General features: G+C 47.5%; 1 protein-coding gene across 3 annotated transcripts in view; it reads right to left on the bottom strand.

Annotated features, from left to right (window-relative positions):
* The window catches only part of GRIK5 (glutamate ionotropic receptor kainate type subunit 5), a 76,279-nt gene that overhangs the window by 36,712 nt on the left and 18,251 nt on the right, over positions 1 to 21,316 (bottom strand). For all 3 annotated transcript variants that reach the window (XM_053604866.1, XM_053604865.1, XM_053604864.1), the window contains one exon: positions 11,056 to 11,259. In XM_053604866.1, the coding sequence (XP_053460841.1) occupies positions 11,056 to 11,259 (204 nt within the window). The remainder of the gene's footprint in view (positions 1 to 11,055; positions 11,260 to 21,316) is intronic.

The raw sequence follows: 21,316 nt of genomic DNA, 5'->3' as shown, positions 1-21,316 counted from the left end.
AACAGAATCCTTACCTCGCCACTTAAATTTCAAACAGGCATCTCAAATGATCCATGTCCAGAGAGAACTTGTTTCCTAACCCCACCAAACTGCTTCTCCTGTATTTTCCCCTTGGTGGAAACAGGCTTCACCATTCACCCAGCTGCCTAGCCAAACCCTGCAGTCACCTTGATCCCTCTCTCCCTCTTACCTATGTCCAGACCAGTATCGACTTGACACAGTTCCCACACAAGACCAGGCCAATATCTTCTCTGGTCTACATACCATAGCAGCCTCCTAAAGGGACCATTCTATTCCTACTCATGTCCTACTACAGAATTTCTCAAGAGAGCAGCTGGAGTAATCATGTTAAATGATTTAAAAATTAGATTCAGGCCAGGTGCAGTGGCTCATTCTTGTAATCCTAGCACTCTAGGAAGCCAAGGCAAGTGGATAGCAGTTCAAGGCCAGCCTGAGTAAGAGCAAGACCCTGTCTCTAAAAATAGCTCAGTGTTGTGATGGGTGCCTATAGTCCCAGCTACTCGGAAGGCTGAGGTAAGAAGATTGCTCAAGCCCAAGAGTTTGAGGTTGCTGTGAGCTACGATGATGCCACAGCACTCTACCCAGAGCAACAGAGTGAGATTCTGTCTCAAAAACAATAAATAAATAAAAAACGACATAATAAAGATTAGATTCAGGTTGTCTATCCATACAACAGAATATTTAGCATAACAAGGAACACAGTATATGCTATAACATGGATGAATTTCAAAAACATCTTGCCGAATGAACACAGCCAGACACAAAGACCACATGTCAGATGGCTGTATTTACATGAGAGATATGTAACAGGTAAATCCATGGAGACAGAAAGATTGGTGATTTTCAGAGGGTATAGGTGGGAGGAGGGGAATGGGCAGGGACTGCTTGATGGGTATGGAGTTTTCTTTTAGAGTTATAAAAATGTCTGGAACTAGATAAAGGTGGTGGTTGCACAATACAGTGAATGTACCAAATGCCATTGGATTACACACTTTAAAATGGTTAATTTTCTGTTACATGAATTTCATCTCAATAGAAGAGGGGGGAACCCCAGATCACAGCATATTCCCTGCTTAAAACCTTCTAGTGACTATACAACACAATAAAAATAACAACCACAGTTCTTAGCAGCATTTATTGAGGCCCGGCAATTTGGGCCTTGCCCTTGGACCTCACTGTCAACCCCTCCCTGTTCCTTTCTCCCTCCCTTCAGCCACATTCTGTTTCCCTGGAGGAAATCAGGCAAGTTCATTTTCTCCCTGAGAGCTTTAAACTTACGGCCCCTCTACCTGGAAAACACTCTTCCCCTGCACCGACTATTCATTCAGCAATTTTTTTTTTTTTTTTTGTAGAGACAGAGTCTCACTTTATGGTCCTCGGTAGAGTGCCTTGGCATCACACAGCTCACAGAAACCTCCAACTCCTGGGCTTAAGCAATTCTCTTGCCTCAGCCTCCCGAGTAGCTGGGACTACAGGTGCCCGCCACAACGCCCAGCTATTTTTTGGTTGCAGTTCAGCCGGGGCCAGGTTTGAACCCGCCACCCTCGGTATATGGGGCTGGCGCCTTACCAACTGAGCCACAGGTGCCGCCCTCATTCAGCAATTTTTTTAATGAGCACCTGCTGGGTGTCAGAGGGTTCTAGACACTGGGTATACAGAAGTAAAGAAAACAGATAAACTCAGCCTTCATGAAGCCCTCTGTCATGGGCCTTCTCAGGGCAGTCTTCTTCATCCCATTCAAGTCTCTTCTGAAATGCTACCCAACCACCTTGTCTGAAACAGCATCCCCAAGCCACTTTTATCCTCTTTCTTACTTTGCTTTATTTCTATTTGAAATGCTCCCTTCACCTGCCATGATATTAATATACCTGCTGTCAATTTTCCCCACTAGATGTCTGTTCTGCACACTGCTACCCCCTAATGGCTGGAACAGAGCAAGCAAAAAAATAGCTGCTCAGTAAATAGTATAAGTGAATGATTAAAAGTATCTGTTTTTATTTATTTTTTTTTTTTGAGACAATTTCACTTTGTTACTCTCGGTAGAGTGCTCTGGCATCATAGCTGACAGCAACCCTAAACTCTTGAGCCTGCCAAAATGCCCAGCTATTTTTAGAGATGAGGTCTTGCTCTGGCTCAGGCTGGTCTTGAACCTGTGAGCTCAGGCAATCCACCCACCTTGGCCTCCCAGAGTGCTGGGATTACAGGTGTGAGCCACCATGCCCAACCTCATCCAGCTATTTTAAGAGACGGTGTCTCCCACTTGCTTAGGCTGGTCTCAAACTATTGAGCTCAGGCAATCCGCCCGCCTTGGCCTCCCAGAGTGATGGGATTACAGGCGTGAGCCACTGCATCTGGACATGTATCTTTTTTTTTTTTTTTTTTTGTAGAGACAGAGTCTCACTTTATGGCCCTTGGTAGAGTGCCGTGGCCTCACACAGCTCACAGCAACCTCCAACTCCTGGGCTTAAGCGATTCTCTTGCCTCAGCCTCCCGAGTAGCTGGGACTACAGGCGCCCACCACAACGCCCGGCTATGGACATGTATCTTTTTTAAAAAGAGAAAGATCGATGTATACTAACACAGGAAGAAAGACACCGTGAAAAAAAGATTACACAACAGTATGTATACCAAGATACTATTTTTTGTTTTTTTGAGATAGTCTCATTTTGTCACCCTCGGTAGAGTGCCGTGGCATCACAGCTCACAGCAATCTCAAATTCTTGGGCTTAAGTGATTCTCTTGCCTAAGTAGCTGGGGCTTCAGGCACCCATCACAACACCTGGATATTTTTTGTCGTAGTTGTCATTGTTGTTTCAGCTGGCCCAGGCCAGGTTCAAACCTGCCATTGTTGGTGTATATGACTGGTGCCATAACCACTGTGCTATGGGCACTAAGCCAAGATACTTTTTTTTTTGTTTTTTGGCTGGGGCTGTGTTTGAACCCACCACCTCCAGCATATGGGACCAGCGCCCTACCTCTTTGAGCTACAGGCGCTGCCCCCGCAAGATACTTTTGTTGTAAAAACAAAATTTTTTTGTTGTTGTTTTTGTTTGTTTATAAAACAAAATTTTAAGAAATTTAAATGCGGGGCAGTGCCTGTGGCTCAGTGGGTGGGGCTCCGGCCCCATATACCGAGGGTGGCGGGTTCAAACCTGGCCCTGGCCAAACTGCAACAAAAAATAGATGGGTGTTGTGGCGGGTGCCTGTAGTCCCAGCTAGTTGGGAGGCTGAGGCGAGAGAATTGCCTAGGCCCAGGAGTTGGACATTGCTGTGAGCTGTGACACCACAACACTCTACCAAGGGCAATAAAGTGAGACTCTGTCTCTAAAAAAAAAGAAAGAAAGAAATGTAAATGCATACATGTATCAATGGATTGTAGAAAATGAGTTGGAGAAATTTGCCCTGTATTCATCCCATTTATCTCCTATGTGTGAGATTAGAATTCATGTCCAGTGTTCCTACTTTTTGTACCATTTGATTTTTTATCAGTTTGCATTACATATGTAAACAGAGAAAATAAGGGGATTGCTTTTAAATCGCTTCTGAAATTTTTTTTTTTTTTATTTATTTACTTTTGTTTTTTTTCTCTTTTGAGATGGGGGTCTTGCTCTATTACCCAGACTGGAGTGCTGTGGAATGATCATAGCTCACTGCAGCCTCAAACTCCTGGGCTCAAGTGATCCTCCTACTTCAGCCTCCTGAGTAGCTGGGACTACAGGCAAGCACCACCATGACTGGCTAATTATGAAAATTTTTAATGGCATGCAAAAATGCTTGTAATTTTTGGATGCATATATTCAAGGGGTGCCAAAAAATGTACATATATTTCAAGAGATGTTATCTATGTATTACTTTTTAAGGTTGAACTAAATTATGGTTGCAATATGTAGTATGATAGCCACTCAAAAGATGGAGTTCATCCTATGTACTCAATTTTGATATGAGGACAATTAATGACAATTAAGGTTATGGGGGGGAAGCAGAAAGAGGGACGGAGGGAGGGGGGGTGGGGCCTTGGTGTGTGCCACACTTTATGGGGGCAAGACATGATTGCAGGAGGGACTTTACCTAACAATTGCAATCAGTGTAATCTGGCTTATTGTACCCTCAATGCATCCCCAACAATAAAACAAAAAAAAAGAAAATAATTTGGCAATACATTTCAAGTGCTATAAAAATATGCACATCCAATACCCTAAAAAAAAAAAAAGAAAAAAAGATGGAGTTCAACATCATACAAAAAAAAAAAAAAAGATGGAGTTCATCAAATGAACACTAGAGTCACCATGCAACATACAGGACAGGCAAGGACAATGGCAGAAGCACGGTTGTTGTCTTGTCCACAAGACCATTTTGAAAAGGTATTTGAAATTTAAGAATGTTGTGGAAGTACAACGACAAGGGAGGCATGAATACGGGGACCTTAAAGGATATGGTGTACCTCAGGAAACCCCCAGTACACGGGGTTACTTCAGGAAGAAACTGAATGGCATGCACAGTGATATTAAGTGGATACTGGTCAACGTGGCTCTAGCAGTAGTTCCCATAATCAGAAGTGTCTGGGCACTGACAGTAACCACTTTGAGCACCTCCTGTAATTGCAGAAGTCAAACATGACTTGTATGCACCTTTTCTTATCAGTACATATTACTACAGTGTTAATGCAGTTTTTTACCTTCTTAAAATGTATATACCTTTTATTGACACCTTCTGTCTATATGTACTATTTTTGTGCAAAATGAGATAATATACTTAGTACAAATAATGTTTTATAACCTGAAATACAATATAACATAAAATTTGAGAAATTAGAATTTAGGACTGGGAACAGTGGTTCACGCCTGTAATCCTAGCACTCTGGGAGGCCAAGGCGGTGGATTGCTTAAGCTCAGGAGTTCAAGACCAGCCTGAGCAAGAGCAAAACCCCATCTCTAAAAATAGCCGGGTGGTGGGGGCGGCACCTATGGCTCAGTGGGTAGGGTGCCGGTCCATATACCGAGGGTGGCGGGTTCAAACCCGTACCCAGCCAAACTGCAACAAAAAATAGCCGGGTGTTGTGGTGGGCACGTATAGTCCCAGCTACTTGGGAAGCTGAGGTAAGAGAATCACCTAAGCCCAGGAGTTGGAGGTTATTGTGAGCTATGACACCATAGCACTCTACCGAGGGTGACAAACTAAGACTCTGCCTCTAAAAATAAATAAATAAATAAAAATAGCTAGGTGGTGTGGTAGATGCATGTAGTCCCAGCTACTCGGGAGGCTGAGGTAAGCGAATCACTTGAGCCCCCAAGCGTTGGAGGTTGCTGTGAGCTGTGATGCTATGGCACTCCACTGAGGATGACAAAGTGAGACACTGTCTCAAAAGAAAAAAAAATTAGAATTTAAAATTCCATACACAAAAATTTTTTAAAACATAAAACAGAGGTATCTTGTAATAATATCTTTCTTCTCTGTACAATAAGTAGAAATTTTAGAATTGGAAGATAAACATTACATGCTATTTGAAAACACCAATCTAGGTGATTTGCTGCAACCCCAGGAGACAAGGTCGGACAGGAAAGGAAAACAAGAAAATCAAAATTTAGGGCGGCGCCTGTGGCTCAGTGAGTAGGGCGCCGGCCCCATATGCCGAGGGTGGCGGGTTCAAACCCAGCCCCGGCCAAACTGCAACAAAAAAATAGCCGGGCGTTGTGGCGGGCGCCTGTAGTCCCAGCTTGGGAGGCTGAGGCAAGAGAATCGCTTAAGCCCAAGAGTTAGAGGTTGCTGTGAGCCGTGTGACGCCACGGCACTCTACCCGAGGGCGGTACAGTGAGACTCTGTCTCTACAAAAAAAAGAAAATCAAAATTTAGTACCGTGTGTTTGGCTAAAGAAAACTATGCTGGCCGGGCATGATGGTTCACGCCTGTAATCTCAGCACTCTGGGAGGCTGAGGCAGTGAACTGCTTGAGCTCAGCAGTTGAAGACCAGCCTGAGCAAGAGTGAGACCCCATCTCTACTAAAAATAGAAAAACTATCTATAGCACATGTCTGTGGAAAGAGGATTGCCTGAGCCCAGGAATTTGAGGTTGCTGTGAGCTATGACTCCATGGCACTTTACCTAGGACCACAGAGTGAGAATCTGTTTTTAAAAAAAGAAAAGGGGCTCAGTGCCAGCCATATACACCTGAGTTGGCGGGCTTGAATCCAGCCCGGGCCCACCAAATAACAATGACGGCTGCAACCAAAAAATAGCCAGGCGTTGTGATGGGCACCTATCATCCCAACTACTTGGGAGGCTGAGCAGGAGAATCACTTGAGCCCAGGAGTTTGAGGTTGCTGTGAGCTGTGATGCCGTAGCGCTCTACCCAGGGCGACAGCTTGAGGCTCTGTCTCAAAAAAAAAAAAAAAATAGGGAAGGGAAAGGAAGAGAAGGCAAGGCAAGGCAAAACAAAACTGTGCTCTGTGTGTGTGTGGGGGGTGTGGTGTATGCATAAGTTTGTATGTTTGTGTGTGTGTGTATGTATCTTCCATTAGATGGAGAAGACTGGGGGGGAGCATTTCTAAAGACGCTTTGACAGAAGCAGTCAATCGCCTATTTTGTACTAATTTATCAGGCCATGCCAGGGACCCAGAGCTAAGGAGACAAGGTTCCCACCCCCAAGATGAGGATGTCACAGGTGAGGCAGGCATTATTGTGGTCATGACAGCACTCTGTCCTGTGATCTATCTGTCCCTTGTGATAGCTCCAAAATTAGAAGTCACTGCTCACCTTATTAGGGGACACTGAGACTCAGAGGGGGTAGCCACCTGCTTGCAAGTCACATAGCCAGTATGGTGCAAGTCCAAATTTGTACCCAGAACAGCGGATCTAAAGCCCATGCTTCTAAACACACTCCTGTATGTATCAGGCAGGTACCAGGCTCTTTGCAAATGCTTTCTCCCCAAAACTCTGTCAGGGAGGTAGTATCAGCCCATTTTAGGAGGGGAAACTGGAGTTCAAGAGATAAGAGACCTGCCATAGATCAAGTAGGAAAGCAGGGAATCTGAGTGGACACTGTGGGGGGCACCCAGAACTACCCTTGGGATCGGGGCACTTGTTGCCTCAGTTGCCCAGGGTATCAGTGGCTGGTGGCTCTCAGCTCCATTGGTACAAGACAGCCTCCTTGCCCCTAGTCCTGACTCTCCCAGAGGGCATCCCATGTCCAGTCATGTGGGTGGATCAGAAAAAGTCCTGGTCCCCTTCCCTTGGGGAAGATGACTTTGATGGCCACCCATCTCCAGAGCTGCCTTTGGAATAGCAGAGGCCCAGTCATGATTGCACTGCAGCCAAACGCCTTCCATACCTCCTGCCTGTAAATCTCCATCTCAGAGTCTGCTTACTAGGACACTGACCTATGACACCTGCTCTGCCTTTGAGGGCCAGGCCTGAAGTCACAGACTTTATCCTGAGGGCCCTGGGGGGCCGCAGCTACAGCATATGAGAGAGATCAGACTTGTATTGTAGAAAGATCCTACTGGAGAACAAAGTGGGGGGCAGAGAGACCCAAGGCGGGGAGGCCAGTAAGGAGGCAGACAAGAGAGCTGGGGCCTGAATTCACACCATGGCAGTGATGGCAGGGAGGACAACACCAACACCAGTAGTGGCCAATGGATAGAATAAATGGATCATAATTTGAGACTAGCCAAGGAGCCCTGTTCCTAGCTGGAGGTGACTGAGGGGAATGCTGGCACCCCCCCCCCCCCACACACACACAGGCTGTCTTCTATCTGGAAGTCACTCACAAGCTTTGGGCTAGCCTGGTCAGGTGTCCACCTCGCCCCTCCCCATCACTAGCTGTTTGGCCTGAACATAACACACTGGTGCCTCACTCTGTGCTAATGCAAGTCCTTCCCTCACCGGGTGGCTTTGACAAGTCAGAAAGCCTGGGCAAGGATCTGGTGGAGCATGGTGCTCTGTCAATGTCCCCTAGGCCTCCCTAGTATCTGCTGGGGCCTGGAAGGGGTACAGGCCTTTGGGCGTACACAACGGGCTGCAGCTCTATGGGATGGGTGACAAGTCCCTTGACCACTATGGTCTAGAACTGGCATTGGGCAATGATCCCCAGGCCATGAAGGATTGTTAGAAAAATTAAGTTAACACTTCAAAAGTTCCTGGCATGTGGTGTGAAGTCAGCAGATGGTGGCTATGGAGGTGGGGAGTGCCTGTCTGCATCAGGCCTGCAAGGCCGAGCCCCACCCATCCTGAGCTCCAGACGTCTCCTCCTCCAGTGTTCTCTCTGAAATGTCATCACCATCGCCCAGCTGCCTAAGCCAGACATGGGAGGGATGCTTGTGGCCTTTCTCCAGCCCCTCCCTGGTCAGAGTGCTCTTCCCTGGCCCCGTAGCTCCCCACCTGTCTCTGGCTGCTTCTGCCACACACACCCCCACTCCACACTGGCCCAGCTCACTTGAGCCAGCTCAAGACCTTTCAAGAGCATCCCAAGGGCCTCCTGCTGAAGTCCACACTCCTTAACCCGTTGAGTAAGAGCATTGTCTGGCTTGTTTGCCACTGTATCCACAAGGTATAGCAGAGAGCCTGACACTCAGTAGGTACTCAATACATACTGGCTGGATGGAGAAGGGATAAACACATGAATGGATGTATGTGCTGGCCATGCTGACATGAATAATAGCAATAACAATAACAAAAAAGAACGGGCCGGGTACAGTAGCTCACACCTGTCATCCTAGCACACTGGGAGGCCGAGGTAGGAGGATCACTTGAGCTCAGGAGTTGAGAGTAGCTTGAGCAAGAGCAAGACCCCATCTCTACTAAAAATAGAAAAACCAGCTAGCTGGGTGTCATGACAGGTACCTGTAGGCCCAGCTACTTGGGAAGCTGAAGTAAGAGGATCACTTGAGCCCAGGAGTCTGAGGTTGCTGTGAGCTATGACGACACCACAGCACTCTACCCAGGACAACAGAGTAAGACTCTATCTCAAAAAAAAGAAAAAATAATAAAAATAGGACACGTGCACATAGCACCCACTATGCATCAGGCCCCATTCTGAGTTCTTCATTTCATGCTCATGATAACCCTCTGTACTAAACAACTGTTATGGTTCGAGAAACCACAACTTACAGGGAGGTTAAGTAGCTTGCCCGATGTCACATAGCTAGTGCATGCAGCTAGCTAAGATTCAAACAAGTCTTAGGACTACAGTCACAGGAGCTCCAGCTTCACTTACTGCAGGTACAAAATCCTCTTGCACCCCCACCCTGCAATGAGCAGGCCCTGAGGCAGTAAAGTTGACTCTCACCCACAGCCAGGCAACTGTGAATAAGGACTGGTCTAGATGTCCCACTTCTTTGTGGATGTGTAAACTGGCATCCAGTTTACAGTCACTTCAGCTGCACAGGGATACTCCCTGGAGCCTGCTTTTTTCTGGGGGCCCTGGTGAAAGAAAATTTCTGAGCCCATGTGACTGAGGACCAGGCTGCGGACACAGGTCACAGGGAAGCCTGCCAGGTTAGGGGTGTCAGGTCTCCAGCCCTGGGACTCCTCACCTCCTATCTCATCAGGTGCCTCTTTGGGTTTCAGGCCTTAAAACCTACCCTGACCTTAAAACCCACCAGGGACAGCAGCTTTCAAACTCTCAGGTGGCTTGATGGGACTGTGCCTCAGGGCCTGCCTGGGCAGGGGTGGGAGGTACCCCACCTCTCCTCCACCAGAGCAGCTCTGCTTTGGTCCTGGGTTCTGAAGGAGCTTTCAATTGGAAAAAAAAAAAATGTTCTGCTGTTAAAATAACTTTTGAAAATCAGTGCCCTAAGGGATAAATGACCTTCGTCAAGCAAAATTGCCTTCCTGTGTCTTTTCTGGTGACATTCAGAAGCTTGGATGAAGTAAATTCTAGATTGGGAAAGACAGGAGAGTGAGAATCTCTGATGTGGTCTGTCATGTCTAATGTCAAGGCTACCTGACCATCCCTGTTCTACACACAGCTCTGGGCGTGACCCCAGCAGGAGTCTATTTCTCTCCCAGAACACAGTCCTGCCTCTGGACATTGTCCAACACAGTTTATCCCACCAGGAATAAAAAGAGGAACTACATACTGGTCCCCACTCTGCCCAACAATGTGTGAGGTACTTGTCCTTGTTTCCTGTGGACCTGTAACATACTACTATTCCCCTCGCAGGGAGAGGGGGACTGAAGTTCAGAGAAGAGAAATGACTCACCCAAGGATTCAAATGCAGGTTGATCTATCTCCAAAATTTTTCTTCTACTGCACCCTGGCCTGTCACCTCATCCCTCCTCATCTTCATCACAATCCTGCCCATGCTCAGGCCACACTGGCTCTTCCAGTGTACCCCACTCTCATACCCCTTCAAATAAATGCTGTCTCCTCCACTCCAAATACACTCCTCTCCTTCCACACTCATTTCACCTGCTGACTCTGCCATGCCCTTTGGGAATCAATTTGGGTGTCACCTCTTCTGGGAAGCCCTCTAGATTCCCTGGCTGGGTCAGATGCCTGCTCTGGACCCCCTCTTCGTTTCCTTCATCACAGCCAGGCCATTTGGTTTTCTGCATCCTAAAGGTACTCTAAACTCTTGGAGGCTAGGTCCAGGTGCACTATGCCCACAGCTATGTCCCATCAGTGAGCGAATGTGTGTTCAGCGGGCAGCCCTGGATGCCTGCAGTGTGCCAAGCCCTCCCTACATGTGCTGGGCACAGAGTACAGATGAGCTGCAGCCCTGTTCTCAGCCTATCTCCTGCAGAAAGCCTCCTTCAACCACCTCATGTTGGCGTGATTCCCACTCCATATCTCTCATTTGCTCAACACATCTTTGAGCACCGACTAAGCCAAGGTGGCCTGAAGGGGGCATTTGACAGGTGGCGACATTTGACAGGCACAATGAATCATCAGTGAGAGTGGTGCAAGAAGCCATTGATGACTCTTCCTTCTTTTGCAACGTGCCAGTCTGGTTCTAAGGCTCAAAGGGCTGCCTGTCCACCCACCCTCCCTCATATACCCAGCCCGTGGTCCCTTTCCCCAGCCCCAACCTGACCATACCCGGTTGATGAGCTCGCCAACCATGCCTGTCCAGGAGCCATTGGGTTCAGGGGCCCCATACAGCCCGTCCTCCACCAAGCGCAGGCGGTAGCGGAAGCGCAGCAGCTCAGCCAGCTCTCGCAGCATGTCCACACAGAAGCCTTCAAAGCGCTCATTCCCGGACAGGGCCTGGAAGTTGGGCCGGCGCATGACATATGGGTTCTCCTGGGTGGGCAGAAGAGAGCAGAGGTCAGAGATTAGGCATCTGGGGACCACGCCGGGGATCCTGGAGCCCAGGCAGATAGAGTAGGAATCTGCTGGAAAAGAGTGGGGATAATGGATTCACAGTGCACCCTCCCCAGTTACAAATGCTCAGAGTGGGGAACAGAAGCACAGGGATACTGCCAGCCATGGCAGATTGCAGGGTGTCATTTTTTGTTGGTTTTTTGCGACAGAATCACTCTGTTGCCCTGAGTAGAGTGCTGTGGTGGGCTCAAACAATACTCTTGCCTCAGCCTCCCAAGTAGCTGGAACTACAGGTACCCACCACAATGCTCAGCTATTTTTAGAGATGGGGTCTCACTCTTGCTCAGGCTGGTTTCAAACTCCTGAGCTCAAGCAATCCAGCTGCCTCCACCTCCTGGATGCTGGGATTGCAGGCGCAAGCCACCACACCTGGTCCAAGGGAGTCATTTTGTTTTTTGTTTTTTTTTTTGCAGAGACAGAGTCTCACTGTACCGCCCTCGGTAGAGTGCCGTGGCGTCACACGGCTCACAGCAACCTCTAACTCTTGGGCTTACGCGATTCTCTTGCCTCGGCCTCCCGAGCAGCTGGGACTACAGGTGCCCGCTACAACGCCCAGCTATTTTTTTGTTGTTGTTGCAGTTTGGCCGGGGCTGGGTTTGAACCCGCCACCCTCGGCATATGGGGCCAGCACCCTACTCACTGAGCCACAGGTGCCGCCCCCAAGGGAGTCATTTTGATCTCCACTAGACGACCTGAAGTTCATTGATCTCAAGCTCAAGGGCCAACAAGGGAAAAAGTAACTTCAGAGAGAATCAGACTGGATGGAACTTGTGCCAAACTGGGGCAGGGGCTTTTGAATTTTTTATTATGACCCACAATAAGAGATATATTTTACTTTGTAACCCAAGTCACTTGCACACATAGACACATGTAACTAGATTTAATTCCACAGTACAGTCTTTGCCCTGAGTATGAGCAGTACACTGATATTTCTATTCTTCTATTCTTCCATTTTTCACATGACCAGTAATAACTCACTAAACCAACTTCATGAGCCACCAATGGGTCAGAGAGAGCACTCCCCCCACCAGGATTTAGCTCTAGCCCAATGCCACCATGAGGGAAGCAGGCCTGAGATACCAGATGGTGCACTTTCAAGAGCATTTGGAAACCTGGATTGTTTTGTAAAATTTCCTGATTATAAATGTTAGCAACCAATTAAAATTTTAATACCATTTTTTTTTAATGCTCTGCAGGTCAAACACACACATCTACTAGTTTGCAATCTCTGGCCTACAGTCGGTTTGCTACACTGATGCATATTTCTCAGGGTGCTTCATGCAAACTTTATTACTTTTTACTGTGCTAAAGCAAAGCAAAAACAGAGAATGGCCCAAGTGCTAGCAAGGTGAGGCATAAGATGACAACAATGAAAAATGGGAAATTTATCTTGACATAGATACTTTCTTTTTTTTTGTAGAGACAGAGTTTCACTTTATTGCCCTTGGTAGAGTGCCGTGGCATCACACAGCTCACAGCAACCTCCAGCTCCTGGGCTCAGGCGATTCTCTTGCCTCAGCCTCCCGAGTAGCTGGGACTACAGGCGCCCGCCACAACGCCCGGCTATTTTTTTTGTTGTTGCAGTTTGGCCGGGGCTGGGTTTGAACCCGCCACCCTCAGCATATGGAGCCGGTGCCCTGCTCACTGAGCCACAGGTGCCGCCCTTTCTTTTTTTTTTTTTTAAGTGAGATTCTGTCACCCTTGGTAGAGTGCTGTGGCATCACAACTAACAGCAACTTCAAACTCTTGGGCTTAAGCGATTCTCTTGCCTCAGCCTCCCGAGTAGCTGGGACTACAGGTGGTCGCCACAATGCCTGGCTATTGACATAGATACTTTCTAAATGGGCCAGGCATAGTGGCTTGTGCCTGTAATCCCAGCACTCTGAGAGGCCGAGGCGAGTAAATTGCCTAAGCGTAGGAATTCGAGACCAGCCTGAGCAAGAGAACCTGTCTCTACTAAAAATGAAAAATCTAGCTGGGCGATGTGGCAGGCACCTGTAGTCCCAGCTACTCAGGAAGCTGAGGCAAGAGGATTGCTTGAGCCCAAGAGTTTGAGATTGTTCTGAATAATGATGCCATGGCACTCTACCCATGGTAATAGAGTAAGACTCTGTCTAAAAAAAAAAAAGATATTGTCTAAATGGTTGTTTGGGCAGTATCAATTTGAGCTAACAAATGAAAAGACTTAGGTTTAAGAAAAAGCCAGGAGGGACTTGGTTTCTTTTTTTTTTTTTTTTGGCCAGGGCTGGGTTTGAACCCACCACCTCCAGTATATGGGGCTGGTGCCCTACTCCTTTGAACCACAGGTGCCGCCCAAGGGACTTGGTTTCTGTATACTGACCACTTCAATTCCTCACACTGGTCTCACACTAAAATGAGCATTATTAGACTCATTTTGCACATGTGGACACCAAGGCTCATGGAGGTCAAGTGACCCCTACCACTTCTCATTCATTCATTCAATACATAATTACTGAGCTCTATGGTAGATGTGGCCATAATATTATGCTGTTCTCCCATAAGCAGGTGGAGTGGAGTCCATAATCCTTAAGTTCAGACTCCTTAGGTCTGAGCTGGCCTTGTGACTTGTTCTGGCAAACAGGATGTGGTGGAAGTAACTCTGTGTGAATTCCAGAGCTTTGGCCTTCAGAGCAGCCTCTTGAGACCACCATGGAAGGAAGCCAGCCCAGCCTGCTGGAGGATGAGTGGACTGAGGTGTGTCAGCCAAAAGCCAGCAACAATGGCTATTCTGGACCTTCCAGCATGGTCTGGCTACCAGCTGAATGTGGCCACAGTGCACCCAGGCGAGACCAGCCAAAGAATTGTTCCATCAGACCTTAGAACTGGGAGAAATAATAAATCATTACTGTTCTCCATCTCTGGGTTCTGGTGTGGTCTGCAACACAATGATAGAATCTCCTTCCATGGGGTCAGGTCTTGTGCAAGGTACTAAACTCCAAGACTGCATGGAACCTCATGGCCATGGGGCAGTGGGATAGGGGGAAGTCAGTGTTTCTCTCTCCTAAGCTGCCTTTCCAAATCCAAAACTGTGGGAATGGAAACAAGAATGTGAAATAATACTAATAATAGCAGCAGCAGCCAACATTTCTTGTGGGCTTGCTGTGTGACAGCTCTTCTGTCAGCGTGGGAAGTTGGTATTATTATCTCTGTTTTGGGGATGAGGATGCTGAGGTTCACGAAGTAGTAAGTGCCCAAGAAGGACAAGTTGGTCTGACTCTATAGCTTGGCTCTTATGCCCTGGGCTAGACTGAATCCAAGGGAACAAAACCAGACAGCACACATGGGAGCAGCCAGACAGAGATAGGGCAACGAGGTGAAGAATCAAAGCTAGAAAATCAGGGCTGGACACAGAGGCTCACACCTGTAATCCTAGCACTCTGGGAGGCTGAGGTGGGTGGATTGCCTCAGCTCAAGAGTTTAGAGATTAGCCTGAGCAAGAGTGAGGCTCTCATCTCTACTAAAACTAAAAAAAACTAGCCAAGCATTGTGGCAGATACCTATAGTCCCAGCTACTAGGGAGGCTAAGGCAGAAGGATCACTTGAGCACAGAAGTTTGAGGTTGCTGTAAGCTATGAGGCCACAGCACCCTATCCAGGGCAACAAAGTAAGACTCTATGTTAAAAAAAAAAAAAAAAAGCTGAAAAATCAGAAATGAGAATCCTAGAGACAAGTATCTAGCTTTCACACAGCCCTCTTCTCATACAGAGGAGGAACTAAGGCTCCGGGAGATACTGTCCAGCCCAAGGCCGCACAGCTGAAGCAGAGCAGTGGGAAGGGGAGGTGAGGCAGAGCTGGGGTCCACAGCCCAGTGCTGTGTAGGCTGAAGCCCTAGTTCCTTCCATCATGCCAACCTGATTTCCAAATTCAGGACTGAGGAAACTGGGTTCAAGATCTCAGAATCAGGGCAGCGCCTGTGGCTCAGTGAGTAGGGCGCCAGCCCCATATGCCGAGGGTGGCGGGTTCAAACCCACCCCAGCCAAACTGCAACAAAAAAATAGCCGGATGTTGTGGCGGGCGCCTGTAGTCCCAGCTGCTCGGGAGGCTGAGGCAAGAGAATCGCGTAAGCCCAAGAGTTAGAGGTTGCTGTGAGCCGTGTGACGCCACGGCACTCTACCCGAGGGCGGGCGGTACAGTGAGACTCTGTCTCTACAAAAAAAAAAAAAAGATCTCAGAATCAGAGTCTGGGCCAACAGAGACTGGGGCCTGTGAGCAGAACTCAAGATTAGACAATGATTTAGGACTCCACTTAAGAGTCCCAGACTAACAGAACCAAAGGATCCTTCAGAAGCCTGTAATCCAGGATTTTCAGGCTTCTTCAAAGAGACTCTTCCTTGGAAGCTTAACACTGCAGACAGCAGGATATTGCTAAGTCCAATTCTACAAATTCATCCTACAAATGGCTGTGCATCTATAGGCAAAAATGTAGGTCCAAACAGTCACTGCAGCCTTGCTTGTCATGGGAACAAAGACCGAAACAACCTAATTTGGGACAAGTTAAAAAGATTATCAATGTCATAAAAGAATCCCAGGCAACCACTAAAATAGCAAGGTCTTCAAGATATATTAAGAGGAAAAAAACAAGATACAGAACAACGTGTACAATATGCTACTTGCGAAAGAAAGAGGGGGATGTGCTTGTACATGCATAGACATTTCTGGAAGGATGGTGGACTCTAAGAAAAATGAGTGACAAGCGAAGGAAGGAGATTGATAATTCCTTAACCCCTTGTACTCTTTGAATTCTATCTTACCTAGATTTGTATTAGCTTCTGCCTCTACCCCAGTGTATTTTTTATTATTATTTATTTTATTATTATTATTTTTTTTTTTTTGAGTCTCATTATGTCACCCTTGGTAGAGTGCTATTAAATCACAGCTCACAGCAAGCTCAAACTCTCGGGCATACGCGATTATCTTTCCTCAGCCTCCCAAGTAGCTGGGACAACAGGCACCCCGCCACAACACCCTGCTATTTTTTTGTTGGAGTTGTCATTGTTGTTTAGCAGGCCCGGGCTGGGGTTGAACCCACCTGCCTCGGTATATGTGGCTGGCGCCCTACTCACTGAGCTACAGATGCTGAGCCCATTATTATTATTATTATCATTATTATACATTTTTTTCAGATACAGGATCTCACTCAGGCTAGAGAACAGTAGCCTCATCAAAGCTCACTGTAGCCTGGAGCCCCTGGGCTCAAGCGATCCTCCTATCTCAGCCGCCCAAGTATCTATAATTACCGGTGTGTGCCACTATGCCCAGCTAATTTTTCTATTTGTTGTAGAGACAGAGTCTCATTATGTTGCCTAGGCTGATCTTGAACTCCTTGCCTCAAGTGATCTGCCCCCACCCACGCCATGGTCTCCCCAAGTGTTGGGATTACAGGCATAAACCATGATGTCCAGCCCCTCATTGTAGTAAATTTTTAAAAATTGAAGTATGATATTTAAATGTGTATAGAAATGCAAAGGGTCAAGAAGAGGTAAAGCAATCCTAAAGAAGAGTATCAAAGTTAGAGGATTTACCCTGTCAAATATTAACACTTAATTTAAGGCTGTGATATTTAAAACAATGTGGTATTAGAACAAAGACAGACAAATGGACAAGAGAATGGAGCGTTTGGAACTCCACACACAGAAATGAATATTGGGGGTGGCGCCTGTGGCTCAGTAGATAGGGCGCCGGTCCCATATACCAAAGGTGGCAGGTTCAAACCCGGCCCCGGCCAAACTGCAACAAAAAAATAGCCGGGCATTGTGGCGGGCGCCTGTAGTCCCAGCTGCTCGGGAGGGTGAGGCAAGAGAATTGCCTAAGCCCAAGAGCTGGAGGTTGCTGTGAGCTGTGACGCCACGGCACTCTACCAAGGGTGACAAAGTGAGACTCTGTCTCTAAAAAAAAAAAAGAAATGAATATTGATTTATGACAAAGGTAATACTGGTGAAAGGGGAAAGAAGAATGATCATTTCAATAAATGGTGCTATTCAGGCTGGGCTGGGTGGCTCACACCTGTAATCCTAGCACTCTGGGAGGCTGAGGCAGGTAGATCACTTGCTTGAGCTCAGGAATTCCAGACCAGCCTGAGCAAGAGCAAGAGCAAGACCCTATCTCTACTAAAAACAGAAAAACTGGACAGGGGCTGTGGTGGGTTCCTATAGTCCCAGCTACTTGGGAGGCTGAAGCAAGAGGATCACTTAAGCCCAAGAGTTTGATGCTGCTGTGAGCTATGATGCCATAGCACTCTACCCAGGGCAACATAGTGAGACTCTGTCTCAAAAAAAAAAAAAAAGGTGCTATTCTGGCTCAGCGCCCATACCACTGGCCACATACACCGAGGCTGGCGGGTTTGAACCCAGCCCAGGCCAGCTAAACAATGACAACTGCAACAAAAAAACAGCTGGGTGGACATGGTGGCAGATACCTATAGTCCCAGCTACTTGGGAGGCCAAGGCAAGAGCATTACTTAAGCCCAAGAGTTTGAGGTTGCTGTGAACTGTGATGTCACAGCACTCTACCGAGGGTGACATAATGAAACTCTGTCTCAAAAAATAAAAAAAAGGTGCTATTCAATTAAACATGACACAGAAAAATCAATACTATGTTTTTAAAACCAAATAGGAGAGTATCTTCATGATCTTGGGGGTATGCAAAGAATTCTTAAATTCTGGGTGGCGCCTGTGGCTCAGTGAGTAGGGCGCTGGCCCCATATTTTTTTTTTTTTTGTAGAGACAGAGTCTCACTATACCGCCCTCGGGTAGAGTGCCGTGGCGTCACACAGCTCACAGCAACCTCTAACTCTTGGGCTCACGCGATTCTCTTGCCTCAGCCTCCCGAGCAGCTGGGACTACAGGCGCCCGCCACAACGCCCGGCTATTTTTTTTTGTTGCAGTTTGGCCGGGGCTGGGTTTGAACCCGCCACCCTCGGCATATGGGGCCGGTGCCCTACTCACTGAGCCACAGGCGCCGCCCAAATTCTAAAAGTATTAAATAATTAAATATAAGAGGAAAAAGCTATAGAGTGAACTTTAGTAAAATTAAAAATCAAATCTTTTGGCCAGGCACTGTGGCTCACGCCTGTAATCCTAGCACTCTGGGAGACTAAGATGGGTGATTTGCTTGAGCTCAAGAGTTCAATACCAGGCGGTGCCCGTAGCACAGAGGTTAAGGCATTAGCCACATACACGGAGGGTAGCGGGTTCAAAACTGGCCTGGGCCAGCTAAACAACTGCAACAGCAACAAAAAATGGCTGGGCACTGTGGCAGGCACCTGTAGGCCACAGAGTGAGACTCAGGGAAATGCAAATGAAAACCAACACACACGGCTGGTACTTTTATACACTCATCACTTGTGAAAATAGGGAGCAACTGGTATTCTCATTCAGATAGTGTGACTGGGAATGAAAGTGGCACAACCACTTTGGAAAACATTTTTGCAGTATCTACTAAAGCTGAGACACACACCCTGTAGTCCCAGCTACTCAGGAGACCGAGGCAAGAGGATTGCTTGAGCCCAAGAGTTTGAGGTTCCTGTGACCTATGATGCCATGGCACACTACCCAGGGTGACAGAGTGAGACTCTGTCTCAAAAATAAATAAATAAAAGGAATAAAAAAAGAAAGCAAGAAAAGAAAATTCAGTGGTAAGTACCACAATTTATACAAGTTTTTGTATGTATGCTACACTTCAATAAAAATCTCGATAGTAAAAAAATTAAGATCGCTTATGTTCTAAAATATTCCTCGCAAGCTGTTTGCCTGGATGCTTTCATGAACCCATGACCTAAATCCACGTGCAGGACTTCCTGGAGTGCAGTTAATTTTATTATTATTATTTTATGAATCAAGTGTGTTTTCCCAATAAAGTGCAGTTTAAAACATCTGAGCTGGTGCAACCTCTTCATCTCCTCATTTCAAAGGAGGCCACTGAGGCCAGATAGAAGAGACCTGCTCAGGTCACAGAGCATGTGGACAGCAGTACCAGACCCTGCAGAGTCCTAAGGGGTTGGAAAGCAGCAGAAAATGAGGCTGCTAAGCCCTAAAGCAACGTGTGCAGAGGTACATGGACTCTGCTGCCTTACTACTGGATGATCTTGGGCATGTCACTTCTGTGTTCTAAGTATCTTTATCAGAAAATCAGGTCTGCTGTGAAGATTGAGTTTGACAAGGGTATTGGCACAGAGCTCAAAGATGCTAGCCACTGCTCTTCATATCAAGGATGACTTCCTGACACCCAGACCTGGCCCTGCCCCTTCCTGCTCAACACGCTCTCACCAAAACTTATGCACATCTGGATCCCTCAGAGACCCTTCCACATCTGCTGCTCCACAACCTCCCAGGCCACCTCTGCACCATCACTCAACACACCTCTCTGCACTTCCTAAGTGCAAGACACTGCTCCAGGCCCTGTGGACAGAGCAGAACAAGACAATCCCGTCCCACATCCTGCCCCAGGCACCCAGTTTGACTCATGTCTGAATCCCCAAGTGGCTGACACAGACCCTGCCCAGAAACCCCTGTCCCTTCTGCTCCTGCTGCCTAGGATATTCTCTGTATATCCAATTCCTACTCCACCTCTAAAAACCCCATCTCATGCCACCTCCTTCATGAAGCCCTCCTCAGATCTTCTAAAGCTGACTCAGTCCCTCTTTTTCCTCAGGAATCCCTAACTGTGGGAATGATTGTGTCCAGGTGTTGTCTCCTTCATTAGACTGGGATCACCACCACTAGTGCCACTTGAGAGCACCTGTGACTCATTTCTGTGCCTCTAGAACAGTGGTTCTCAACCTTCCTAATGCTGCAACCCTTTAATACAGTTCCTGTGGGTCATGACAGGAAGAGAACCACTGCTCTAGAACTTGTGTAACAGCCAGCACAGCAGTAGCAGTAAATGAATGGAATGAATGAAGGAATCTCTGTCAAGAAAAGAACAGGCTTAGTGCCTGAGCTCAAGTGGCTAAGGCGCCGGCCACATACATCAGAGCTGGCAGGTTTGAATCTAGCCTGGGCCTGCCAAACAATGACAGCTAAAACCAAAAAATGGCTGGGTGTTGTGGCAGGTGCCTGTAGTCCCAGCTATTTGGGAGGCTGAGGCAAGAGAATTGCTTGAGCCCAGGAGTCGAAGGTTGCTGTGAGCTGTGATGTCACAGCACTCTACCCACAGCGACAGCTTGAGGCTCTGTGTCAAAAGAAAAAAAAAAAAAAAGAACAACATTGGCTCTCAGGCCTTGAGGAGAGAGCTACAGGAGTATAAGAAAGAGACTTGAGGCCGGGCGTGATGGCTCACACCTGTAATCCTAGTACTCTGGGAGGCCGAGGCAAATGTATCACTTGAGCTCAGGAGCAGGAGCAAGAGCAAGACCCCATCTCTACTAACAATAGAAAAAGTACCTGAGGGGTGGCGCCTGTGGCTCAAAGGGGTAGGGCACTGGCCCCATATGCCAGAGGTGGTGGGTTCAAATCCAGGCCCGGCCAAAAACCGCAAAAAAAAGAAAAAAAAAAAAAAAACCTGGGGATTGTGGAGGGCAGCTGTAGTCCCAGCTACTCAGGAGGCTGAGGCAGGAGGATCCTATGAGCCCAAGAGTTTGAGGTTGCTGTGAGCTATGATGACTGTATGGCATTCTACTATGCCCCCCCGCCCCCCCAAAAAAAACAAGAAAAAAAAAGAAGAAGAAAGAGACTCAAAGTCCCCAAGGTTATGTCTCAGCATTCCTGATGTCCCTCTCTGACCTCTGACCCCTGGTCCCCACCAAGGACCCCACCTCTTCCATTTCCAGGAGGCTTCAGGAATTGAACACACACCACAGGCACAGAGGGGCTGGCTGCTCCCAGCCTGCCAGCCCTCAGGGCCCCTTGGTGAGGCAGTTAGGAAGTGTCTGGTTTCCCGTCTGCAAGCCATCTGTCCCTCCACAACAGGCTCACTGGCCCTTCTCCAGAAGGACTCCAAGTCTGTTTTAGATCAGGAG

Source organism: Nycticebus coucang, chromosome 10 (genome assembly GCF_027406575.1).
Source record: "Nycticebus coucang isolate mNycCou1 chromosome 10, mNycCou1.pri, whole genome shotgun sequence".
Classification (NCBI taxonomy): domain Eukaryota; kingdom Metazoa; phylum Chordata; class Mammalia; order Primates; family Lorisidae; genus Nycticebus; species Nycticebus coucang.
This window is presented reverse-complemented; position numbering and strand designations above follow the sequence as displayed.